Consider the following 13,279-nt stretch of genomic DNA (forward strand, 5'->3'; position numbering starts at 1 on the left):
GTAGAGACCGTGGATTTATCGAATCGAGGAGTGGCGTAGTACGTGTGAACAAGAAAGGCAGGGGGTTGGGTGATTCGTGTGTGGCAGAAATAAAAATAAATAAATAAATAAAAAAGATCATTTCCGTCCTGCTACGAGCTGTGCACAAGCTACAGGTTGACATTGAAAAACAAGGCAACCTCCGGACGTGAGGAATGTCGAATTTTGTATAATTATATATACACACTGTGTATATTTTAATAAAAAATAACTACTTGTACTGTCCTTTAAAGGAAGAGAAGTAAATCTCAAATGAAAAACAAATGAAATTTTAATGTTTAACAACTAAATAAAAAAAAATCTACAGAATTTTTGTTCAGCTGGATAAAATAGTTTCTCATAGCTACAGCGCCTACAGAAAGCAGTGGCACGCCAACGCGGTAAATTTGAAAATGGATTCCATAACCCATTCCGAAAATCCAACACTACGAATTATCGGAGACGCTAGCAAGAAGAAGAAAAATGAAATGATATCTTTGAGTTTTACGTCCCACGGTTATGCCGGTTAGGCTAAAGGAGACAGTGATTATGAGAAATGAATGAAATGGTGGAATGAAGAAAGTGGGAGGAAACGGGAGAACCTCGAGAAAAGCCACGCACACGGTGTTTGTCCACCACAAAGTTCACTTAGGCAAGAAGAATAGTAAGCATATCATGCATCCAGGAGACTACATGAAAGGGTTCAAAAGCAAAGAAAAAAAGGAAATGGATACAAGCTTATATACACGGGAAACAACAGAAGACTGGCATTGGAATTGTCTTGGATAAAAATAGGAAGAGAACTGGTGGACATGAAGAGAGTAAGTGACATAATTATTATAGTCAAGCTCGTGCTAGAAGAAACCTTGAAGCGCTTATGCCCCTCAAGTTGGGTGTAATGAAGAGAGAAACCAAGAATTTTGGATGGAGCTAGATAATACTTTGCAGAATTATTCATTACATGAGAAGCTTGTCCTATCAAGAGATCTAAATGGGCATCAAGATATGAAAGAATACATGGAGGATATGGATTGGAAAACAGAAGTAAGTAAAGCAAGAACATGCGAGAAGTGGCGAAAGCATACGATCTGGCTTTCCTGAATACCTTCTATAAGAAGAAAGAACATTTCATTACGTATAAGAGTGGCACCGCAAGATCTCAGATCGACTTCGTCTTATGGAAGAGAAAAAACCTACAAAAGGACTGCAAAATAGTACCAGGTGAAATTGCAATGGAGCAACACCCGTCTCGTAGTAGGCAATATCTACGACAAAGAAAATAGGAAGAAGACGATAAAATGTTCCTGTTGGAACGAAGTGGTGGTAACTAGATGGGACAAGTGCTGAAAAGATTCGAAAGGAAATTACCACAGTCCAAGTACTGCAAATGAAGGAAGAGTTGCTCGTCGGAAAAAGAGTGTACCATAGTATCAGTACAGGGTTCCTACTGGTCATTGAAATAAGGGAAAATGGTGCAGGTCAGGGAAACTCAGGGGAAAAGACTGGAAATCAGGGAAATTTTATAAAATATATTTTTCTAACTTTAATTATACACCAATTTCAGCTTAGCCAGCCATTAATAATCACAGTGTGGAACATTGCTCAGATTTTTATAGGTGGTAAGTGGAATGTACGTATGAGCAATTGATTATTATTTATGTCTATAGAATAAATGTTCTCATACATAAATATTCACCGTTATTTATTCCTTATTTATATATCAACGTCATCCGACATCTGTCATGAAAGTCAAGGAATTTCCTGCTAAAGGTCAGGAGAAGTCAGGGAAATAGGTTTTTCCAAATCAGTAGGAACCCTGCAGTAGCACTTAGGAAAATAGCAAAAAAAGTTGTAGGAGAAACAAAAGGAGAGACTTTATTGATAAATACACCATCGTCAAAGGAATGTAGATTCCTGTGTTTGGTTGCAGTGCTAAGCCAGGAAAAGGTGCGACTAGGGTGGTATGTGGTACTTTATTTTTCGGTAACTACGTGAAATTTGCTGAGAAAGTAGCCCCGGCAACAGAGGCTGTGTTCCACACAGCTTTGCATGCCAAAAGTTCGGTTCATGGACTATGTTCCGCGTGTTAATGAACATTTTACTATATCCATGTTCAAGTCTTTTGTGTAGATGATTAATTTCTCAGTATAAATTGAATGTATTCGTTATCCCGAGCGTATACTACAGCTCTTTTATTTGATAGATTATGATGAGAATTCGCAATTGGTTATAAACTTGTATGTGTTATGGTAGTTTCCTAAACACCTTGTGGTCTTAATAATATATTATATTGTGTATAAATTAACGTAACTGTATTTTCAGTTCTCATGGTAAGTTGAATTTACCGTTGAGAATTGCCAATAAAAAGTTGTAGAACAAGTGTCAGAAAGACAATAAAATGGTCATTGGCACTCAGAAAAGATCGGTACAAACGGGAATTGGGATTTTAGTATTAGTCATCCAGCAGTATTTTTCTTCTATTCGATCTAATTTTGATCGGTATTTGTGACATGATTGTGCAATTTAGTCACCTTAAGGTGAAATAGGGTGGTAAGGAAGGATCATTTCTGTGTAAAATAACCTTGTATGATGATCTGTGCTCGCTCCTATTGCACCAGATTCATTTCCCGACTTTCTTGTTAGGTATCCATGTAAACTAGATCCCATCCTGGATATTCTCTGTGTTGTATAAGGACTAAGGCAAAGACGTCAATCAAACAATCGATTTCATTTTATTTTAGTTTGAAATTAAGAAATTGGAATTAGCGCTCCAATACTCAAATCTATCGTAATGAATGATATTGAGACACTCCACTATGCTTGTTATTGTACAACAGGATTACCCTTCATTCATATAAAGGTATATCGATATAGAACTTACGTGATTTCTGGTCAAAAATTGTGATACGTGGTTTTCACAGGCCTCTTTTGAAACTAACTTAATACCATTCAGGGAGTTTTGCAGAGACCGAAACAAATCAGTCTGGCGGTGCCACATTCGGGCTATACGGTAGATACATTAAAACCTCTCATCCAAGTTGTCCCAATTTTTGACGGGGCGTTAAAGATGTATGCGGTCTGGTATTGTCAGCATGGTATGCGACTCCCTTTCTGTTAACCAGTTCCGGTCGTTTCTTTTGAATTGCAGGTGCACTCGCGTTAATTGTCGACAGTACAGGTCCGAGTTTACCGTTCTGCCCAGCAACAACAGCTCGTGATGCATGATGCCTTTCCAATCACACCAAACGCACAACATAACCTTTTTGGGCATCAATGTGGGTTATGCCACAGAAGTTGTCCTCGCTTCGCCTGCGATCCTTTTCGCACATTGTTGTTAGAGGTTTCGTTACTCGTGATCAACTGCTTCAGAAATGGATCGAGTTCGTTATGTTTCAGTAGAAATTGGCAGATGGAAATTCGGTTGAGTAAATGTTTTTGAGTCACTTAAACGTAACCACCTTTTTCCAAAGGATTTAACAGTGTTTGTTGATAAATGTTTAGATCATTAGTTCGTTAGGTTTAGGTCGTAAGAGTAAATGTTCATGACTGTTTACATACTAGTCTTGCTTGACTTTTCCCAGAATTTAATCCACTTTTGTTGTGATTGGTCACTCACCGCGAGGAGCATCTTGCAGATCGAAACTTCCAGAACGAAAGCGACTGTTTTTTTTTTTTTTTGGGGGGGGGGGCGGAGGGTGTTGCTTTTTATAACGTGTCTGGCCCATAACCAACACAAATTTATTCACGGGCCTGTGCAGTATTTGCACCTTTATGGAAATAAAATTGTAAAATGTAGCACACTTTTGTAGGAAGTTCACTCAACTTCACGGCGCAATATCTTATGCCTATTTATAAGAATACCAACACTTCTTGCAGGCCTACTAGTTTCAGCTGTCAAAGGATATTAGGCCTGACTCGCTGCGACTCATGCACCCTAAGATTTGGGACACTAACGTCATCACGTGCGCAAAAGATTCTAAACATTTTAGAGTACTTGATATATGCAGATAATCTGTTTTGGGTGTACTAATTATCTATGTAGTTATTTCTCCGAGATCTCTAATGAAATTATAATTACTTTCAGACTTCCAAACTATGCTATGCATAAATGTCGGAAGTCTGTCTGTCTGTCGACAGGTATCAGAGCAAAAACAGTAACAAATATCGAGATGCGATTTTTTGCAACCGATTCAGCGTGCTAAGAATAGGATTTTTTCTCCTCCTTTAACCCTCTATTCAAACCGGAAGTGGTTTAAATTAGCTATTTCCGGTTTGAACGTTCATTCCCTTAGAATTGAAACAGAAACAGATAGCGAGAAGCGGTGCTTTGTAAACGATTCAGCGCCGCAAAGCAACATACCATGACTATCCGTAACACACTATCAAACCGGAAATGAAATGAAATGAAATCTTTAAGTTTAACGTGCCACGGTTAGGCTAAAGGAGACGGTGATAATGAGAAATGAGTGAAATGGTGAGATGAAGAAAGTGGGAGGAAATGGGAGAACCCCGAGAAAACCCACGAGCACGGTGTTTGCCCACCACAAAGTCCACACGGCGCGAGCTGGGATCGAACCAGGGACCCCAAGCACCGGAGGTGAACGCTCTACCACTGAGCCACCGCGCCCCCTCTATCAAACCGGAAGTTTCAAATTTACTACTACCACAGAAAATAATAAGACAGAGGTATAACGTAAACAGCCAAATGTCTACGCGATTTTGCAAGGGATCGCAGTAATCAAGCACCAGATGGCTCTGGCAGTTTCATGTACGAGATTGAATATTACGGGAATTTTTATATTTCAGCGCTCAATCGCAAAGCTTGCTACTTTACTTTGTCATAAGGAAAATAATTAAAAGAAGTTAAGTTCCATAAAACCGAAATTCGTGAAATAATAAATCATTTCAAAAGACTGCCAGAGCCATCTGGTGCTCGATTACTGCGATCCCTTGCTAAATCGCGTAGACGTTTGGCTATTTATGTTACATTTCTGTCTTGCATTTTCTCTGCGCTACTACTTTCGGTTTCAATACTTATTTCCATAGAGGCAAAATGGTAAGAGAGATCAAGATTTCTTTATGCAATCGATTCAGCGTGCCAAAATAGGTTCCTTCTTCTTCGTCAACACTCTATACAAGCAGGAAGTGGTTCAAATCAGCGATTTTCAGTTTTAACATTAATTTACCACCAAAAAAGAAACGCTGATAGATATCGATAAAGTTTTCTGCAATGTACTAACGTTTCAAGAGAATATATTCACACTCACAGCACTCTACCAAATTAACTATTTCCAGTTTCACCATTTATTCCAATAGAACATAAATGGTAGCAGATGGCGATAAGTTGTTTCCTGCAATCAATTCAGGATCTCGAGAGAACATATCACAACTTGCAACTCTGCCGAAACCGGTTGAAATTTACTATTATTTCCGGTTTCAGTACTGATTTCCACAGAACAGAAACGGTAAGAGATATAGAGATGCGTTTTTTTTACAATCGATTAAATTTCCCAAGAGTATGTTCTATCTCCTCCTTAACCATCTATTACAATCGAAAGGGGTTCAGATTACCAGTTTCTGGTTTCAACGCTTGTTGCCGTGTAATAAACATAGTAATAAATAGCGACAAGCGGTTTTGTGCAGTTGATCGGGGTCTCAAGAGAACTTATCTTCACATCCCGCAATACACTACCGATACCGGAAGTGGTTGAAAATTACTGTTATTTCAAGTTTCAGTACTGATTTCCATAGAATAAAAACGGTAAGAGTGTGGCGTTTACTCCATAGGATGGTAATCCAAATAGAGCAAACATCACATTAGATAGCCATTAATTGAATTTTTCTTCCGAGCGTTAACGAAGAAACAAGTTATCACAAAATGATATCTTCCTTCACCGCTAACTACACATAGAAGAAATGAAAATTAATTGAACACTTTAAAAATTCACTTGTATCAATATATTGCACCATGCACACAAGGCAAAGAACATGAGGCATAATCTCACAGACGCAACTGTAGCAAATGATACACAGGAATATAGGCGTATTTCTTTTATAAAATTATAATACATATCCTATACAATGAATAGGTCTTTTATGCCAAAAAAAAAAAAAAAATGTATTGTTAATCTAAAAGGCGAGATGATAACAGATACTAATTTTTTAACTTTCAAATCAATCCATTTCAGCAGCGTTGTTTTATACAGTGTTCTTAGTTGATATCTTCGCGCCCTAATGAATGCTGCTTCCCTCTTGTGCCCGCGGTTTCTCTCTTGTTCTCGCGGTTTGCGCGAGCTACGCCTACCAGATGACGTAGTCGCAGATAGGGCTGTGATTGGCTGCCGTTGGTTGCCAAGGCCATAGCCACATCGTCTGCAGGATGTTGCTATCCGTGCGAGAATGCATAGCGCTGGTGTAAATATAGCAAGTCTTTTTAAAATGAAAGGGAATTAAATTGTCTGAACTAAATACCGTACACCAAAAATAATGTACAAATGAGTTTATCACAAGAGAAGCTGTTTTTTGTAATTGAATCAGCATCCAAAGTATAGGCTCCATCTCCTCCGTTAACATCTATTCAAACCGGAAGCAGTTCAAATGAACTATTTTGTTTCAATATTAATTTACCATCAAAAACAGAAACGCTCATAGATATCGCTAAATAGTTTTCTGCAATATATTCAGCGTCTCAAAAGAATATATTATCACACCCGCTACACACTACCGATACCGGAAGTTAAAATTTATTATTATTTCCACTTTAAATAAACTCCATGGTTCTGGATAATCACAATAACATTTTAAAACACATTTTTCTGACCAGAACAAAATGAATTATTTAATAACTATACGATTTTTGTTACAGTTTTAAGGACCTAACGTCCTCTTCATCAGACATTGAGAAAAGACAGATGACAGCAAATCTTATATTTTCCTCAGCCATTAGTTAGCATATTCCTATGCTAACTAACGGTTGAGGAAGATATAATGTTTGATGAAGAGGACGTTAGGTCCTTGAAACTGTAACAAAAATCGTATAGTTATTAAATAATTCATTTTGTTCTGGTCAGAGAAATGTGTTTTAAAATGTTATTTCCACTTTCAATACTGATTTCCATAGAACAAAAATGGTAAGAGATATCAAGAAGCAGTGTTTTGCAATCGATTCAGCGTGCCACTAGTATCTTACGTCCCCCTCCGTTAACCCTCTATGTAAACCGGAAGTAGCTCAAATTAAGCATTTTCGGTTTCATCATTTATCACCGTAGTGCAGAAACGGTAATATTTTAGATAGCGACAAAGTTTTCTGCAACCGATATAGTATCTTGAAAGTATATATATATGGTCGCAACCTGCAACCAAAACAAATGTGGTTAAAATTTACTAGTACTTCCCCTTTGAAATCTGATTTCTTTAGAGCAAAAACTATAAGAGATATCGAGAAACGGTTTTTTGCAATCGGTTTAGCGTCCCAAGAATAGGTTCTGTTTCCCACCTTGACCCTTTTAAAACCGAAAGTGGTTCAAATTAACGATTCCTTATTTCAACATGTATCGCCATAGAACAAAAACAATATGGGATAGCGAGTAGGCCTAGTGGCTTTTTGATATAGATTCAGCGTCCGAGAGAGAGATTCTATCTTTGATCTTATTACTCTATTGCAACCAGTAGTTATAGATGTACTACTTCAAGTTTGAGTATTGAATTCGTGTAGTTTTGGAAGTCTATCCAAGTTTTACGCTATGAAACGAAACTCACTTGTTACGGTTGCTTTTGATTTTAAGATCCCTTTTCAGTATTGTGGCTATATGAAATATGAACTTATAGTTTAACGTAGAATTTGGATCATGTGGGCTTCCATTGGGATCCGAATCTTTCGTATCAATTGCAAGAACCCTTAATCTCTAATGCAAGGGGTCCTTGATTCGATTCCACACCATTTATGGTGGACAACATCGTGTCCATTGGTTTTTTCGGGGGTTTCCCGTTTCCTGTCACATTATTGCTTTACTAATTTTCTGATAATCATCCTCTGTCATTAATCGTCCGTCTCCCGGACTAAAACAAGATATAATGAGCCGCGTTGGCTCAGTGGTAGCGCGTTCACCTCTGGTGCGTACGGTCCCTGGTTCGATCCCAGCTCGCGCCAAGTGAACTTTGTGCTGGACAAAGTGCGTGATTTTCTCGGGGTTCTCCCGTTTCCACTCACTTTATTCATTCCACCATTGTATTCATTTCTCTTCGTCACCGTCTCCTATAGCCTGGGCGGCATAATCGTGGGACGTAAAACTGAAAGATTTAATTTCCTTTTAAAACGATATTTAATTCCATTTTAGAATTTTGAATGCAAAATGAGAAGCTGTTTTTCAAGTAACTTCTATAGTTCATATTTTTTAATGAGATTTATAACTTTTTAAAACTGTTATATATATTCTATAAATTGCAAAGTGTGTTGTATAAAAGTTTATTTATTTATTTATTTATTTATTTTCAATATAATCTTTCAGGGTACATCACCACCCACAAAACGCCAAATTACTACACAAAAGACACAAAGTCCAGTTCGTACAGATGTTAATCAGAACACACCACCATGGAAAGTAGCGGACTCAAGAAAGAATGTAGTAACTTCACAGTCAACTACTAATACAAATTGGGTTAAGTCACCTCAGAAGACCACCAATGCAAGTTGGATTAAGTCACCACAGAAGACCACCAATGCAAGTTGGATTAAGTCACCACAGAAGACCAATGACTCACAAAAGGTACAAACCAAACAAAAACCAGAACAGTCAATGGTGTGTAGATCGGAGCTTAAACTTGAGCTGAAGAGTGACACTGCAACTGTAGTTACCGCAGCGAGGGGCGCCGAGTCTGATCCTCCTAGAGAAGAATCAAAATCGAATTCTGGTGAATCTTCAGAAAAGCTTAACTTTGTATCAAAACAACATACTGCAAGTACTCTTGCTGAGAGTATAAAGAGCACTGATACAAAAGATGTATCACCTAGAAAACGACCATGGGCAGAGTTTGGATCACCGAAAAAGACACATACAGTTCAACTTGACTTGCAACGTGAGCGCATAATAAATTCCAATGCAGTAGATAATAGCAAAATGTCAAATGTAAAAACTCCTCCAAGGAAAGACACTACTGTAAGCATGATAGCACCGAAACCATTCACGTCGAAAGTTGGTTCTGGACCAGGGCCCAAACACTCCCCCGTAAAGATGACAACAGCCAGTTTAATTCGTGCCAAAGCATTAGAGCTGCTTCCTTCAACTGCGCAGCTTGATTCTTCTATTTCTGAACCTTCGACATCCTCAGAAGATTCTCCTCGTCGCTTGTATCCTGTCTTACCGAAAGAAGAAAATTCGCCTACGAAAGAGCAAATTTTCGCCCGTCAAGAGAGGCAAAAGTTGGAAGAGCGTGTTTCTGCAAGATCTAGTACTGAAAGGTAAGATTATATGTATGCAGAGGTTTTCGCGGATGCTGGTATCCGCATCAACATAGGTTTCTTTGCGGATAAAATAGGGGATATTCGTGTCAATTCTTCTTAACACTATTAATTATTGACGTCTTTTAAAGTATCTTACTCTTAAAGTGATTTCCCTTTTGAGTAGGGTGACCATAAAATTTTCAGCTGGAAACGGGACAAGTTCCGGCTTTTTAAAAATCATGAGAAATGAGAAACAGGTCAGTGCGTAAATTAGTTCCCGTTTACTTTAACAATACTTAATACATTTAGATTGTAATGTAACAGTGTATATAAGCTATAAAATTAAAACAGCGTTTAACTTACAACATAGTAGGACATGATGCTGCTATATGTAGGGAATTTCAATTCAATTCTTGCCTTTTTGTTATTATTAATAATTAATACCTTTACAAGGAGTAAAGGAGTTGGGTTTGTTATTTACGTCTTTCACTTTCATAAAACGGGACAAATACTACTTTTTTCCATCTACTGACGGGACGGCAGGGACACGCTTCTAAAACTGCACTGTCCCGGTCAAAACGGGACGTATGGTCGCCCTACTTTTGATCACCAGAACAAAATTGTGTTTCGCTGGATTTACTTTTAATACCCTTTCAAATATTTAGTGCTAGTATGGTTTTATGCCAATTTATTTTAGGTGTCTTATTCTTCTTTCTCAAAAGCGTTTCATCATTTCACCTTTGCGTTCTCGATAAAGACACTCATGTCATATGAGTAATTGGATTTAAAAAAAAAATGAATTAAAACTGCATCTAAGGGGACATTAAGTTAGAACTGTTTTTCCCATTCATTTCGTAATTTGTATCTGCTCGAATTTTAATTTGTTGATTGCTTGATTTGAAGTTTCGCGTCTCGTTCAGCACCGAGGCTACTATATGAGACGTGGACATACTGCTTGATGTGGAATCCAAACCATGAGCTCCGGCGGAAATTTGTCTCTCCGTACCGAAGGCGCGTGTGCTAACCACGAGGGAAAAATGAAATAATCCTTAAGTTTCACTTCCAACTTTTATGCTGGTTAGGCTAAAGCAGACGGTGATGATGAGAAATGAATGAAATGGTGGAGTGAAGAAAGTGGGAGGAAACGGGAGAACCCCGAGAAAATCCACACGCACGGTGTTTGTTCACCGCAAAACCTGGGATCGAACCAAGGACCCCATGCACCAGAGGTGAACACACAACACAGCCATCGCGGCCCCTTAACCACGAGGAGTTGTACTTCAGTTTTGTTCGTTTTGTTTGTTTATTCATTTATTTAATTTTTGAGTGTAATTAACTTACAATAGGAGAGATTGTATTTGATGTTTTGCTTGATTTTACAATTGGTATGTTCCTAACTATTTTTAAAAGAATACTTGTAACAGACAACTTGTATGTATTTGTTATCTTATTATCTGCAATGCGTGTGCGGATGTGAATAAAGTATTGTGGATTCAGATGCGAAATAGAGGTTATACGAATGCAATATTTTATATCCGCGCACACCTTTAATTATAGTATTTTAAACGATTGATCTTGCGTTCCATTATGATGTCTACCTGGACGCTTCTAAACCGGGAGTTCCTTCGTGGCTATGCGGTTAGCGTAAGTGCTTTTGACGTGGAAGACCCGGGTTCGATTCCCGACGGAAGATCAAGAGATTCGGATTCCACGTTAATCAGTAGGTCCCGTCTCATATAACCTCACTACTGAAAGGGACGTTAAAACTCGAAATAAACCCAACTCACCTCATTGGGGGCCGCGGTGGCTCAGTGGTAGAGCGTTTACCTCTGGTGCTTGGGGTCCCGAGTTCAAACCCTGCTCCCGCCAAATAAATTTCGTGGTGGACAAACACCGTGTGCGTGGGTTTTCTCGGGGTTCTCCCGTTTCCTCCCACTTTCTTCATTCCACCATTTTCATGCATTTCTCATCATCATCGTCTCCTTTAGCCTAACCGGCATAACCGTAGGACGTAAAACTCAAAGATTTCATTTAATTTCAACTCACCTCAGCTTCTCAACCGTTTCTCTGCTCTGTAATTTGTTCCTCCTACTTCTTCTGTTCCCAATTTGATGAAGCAATTATAATATACTTTGAGAGTGGGGTGTCATTATGTTTTCAGTATTGTCTGGTAAGTACTTCATTATATTTCAGAACAATTTATGGGAAAATGTAGGGTACACAATTCGATGTAAGGTTACAAAGGAAAAACAGAAGTAAATAATGTTGATAAGCGTATCGACCACCTGCACGTAAGTGTCGTCTTTGATTATTGCTCCTAGAGCACAACGACTTAATGGTTTGATTTCAATTCAGTATGTGGTGGTAAATAATTCTGTACCAAGGTACAGGGTTCCATTGGCCCCCGTCCCTGGTTGTAATATACTTGTCATTATACGTATTTGTACTAATATCAATTTTGTTCAATTTATTAGGTTATATTGACAATTTGTAATTGTCTGATGTGATTCTCTTGTTTTGATTGTCTGATGTGATATATATGTAAATAATACATCTTTAATAATTCGTAAATATCTCGTATTTATGCGATTCTAAGACTTTTGTCAATTTTTTGGTTCCAAAATCAAGGTGCGTCTTAGATTTGAGTTATGCAAATTTAGGGCAAATTAGATGGAGTTTTGCCAAAAATTGCTAATGCCATTAGTCACGATTCTGTAAAGAATGTGTATTATGTGTGTATTTGGCCATAAAAACTGGAAAAGCTGGAAAAGATAGTGATGCCGATGAGGAAACAGATGATGAACAGTAACGTGTCAGTGTTGTTTTTGCGAGTGTGAATGCAAAACAAGAAAGGAAAAAAGTTTAAATAATTGCTGAATAATTGTTTCTTTGTGTGTGTGTTATACATACTGGTATAATATACTAGTATAATATGATAATATGATACCGATAATGGATTGCTATAAAACTGACGCAAGCAAGTGTTGTACTGTAATTACATTAGGAAAAAAAATTCCAGTAGATGCACATGAATATACCGTAAATTTCAGCAGTAAGTTCAATGTTTCTTTATTTTCCCATAACATTATTTGTTTCCCCATGTTTATTATTATTATTTTTATTTTATTTTATTTTTTTCATTCTTTAAAATTAATGCAGCGTAGTTCTTTTCCATTTTCGCCAAGGGTGCGTCTTACATTTAAGGATTTTCCCCCAATTTTTTCTTCAAAAATTGGGGGTGCGTCTTAGATTCGCGTGAATACGGTAATTTTTTGTTTACTGTGTAATATTTAATGTACGATTAACTGTACTGTTTCAGTGTTCCCTGACACCTTCCTCAGCAAATTTGGGCAACTCATGCGCATCTCATCTCACTTTTCAGAATTTTCTCTTGCACTATTTTGTTAATACGATAATGTAAATTCTTTGCAGTGAAGTCTTCTTTTAAATGTGTTATTGGTGTGAGAAACTTACGCTGAAGATTTTTATGAAGATTTTTGTAGATTTGCACCAGTTTGTAGAAATTTTGTAGTTTGTAGACTTTAAACAGGTACTTTGTGAAGGTGTTGTTATAATCTTAGATTTATATCAAACGTTAATCATACATTCCAGTCATTGACTGGAAGACTAATCGGAAAACGACCATTAGGAAGACCTAGGCGCAGATGGGAGGACAATATTAAGATGGATCTCGCAGAGATTGGAGAAACTGGATGCAGTTAGCTAAGGATAGAAGTCAGTGGAGAGCTTTTGTTAACGCGGCATTGAACCTCCGGGTTCCATAGGCCATAGAGTTAGTTAGTTAGTTAGAGTTAATCATAC

The 13,279-nt window shown here is 37.8% G+C and overlaps 1 protein-coding gene across 3 annotated transcripts in view; it reads left to right on the forward strand.

Moving 5' to 3' along the window:
* Positions 1-13,279, forward strand: part of LOC145686712 (uncharacterized) — a 119,851-nt gene that overhangs the window by 41,905 nt on the left and 64,667 nt on the right. For all 3 annotated transcript variants that reach the window (XM_081760289.1, XM_081760290.1, XM_081760291.1), the window contains exon 5: positions 8,526-9,475. In XM_081760289.1, coding sequence (XP_081616415.1) covers positions 8,526-9,475 — 950 coding nt within the window. The remainder of the gene's footprint in view (positions 1-8,525; positions 9,476-13,279) is intronic.

This window comes from Thermobia domestica, chromosome 5, assembly GCF_964235325.1.
Source record: "Thermobia domestica chromosome 5, izTheDome1.hap1.1, whole genome shotgun sequence".
Lineage (NCBI taxonomy): Eukaryota > Metazoa > Arthropoda > Insecta > Zygentoma > Lepismatidae > Thermobia > Thermobia domestica.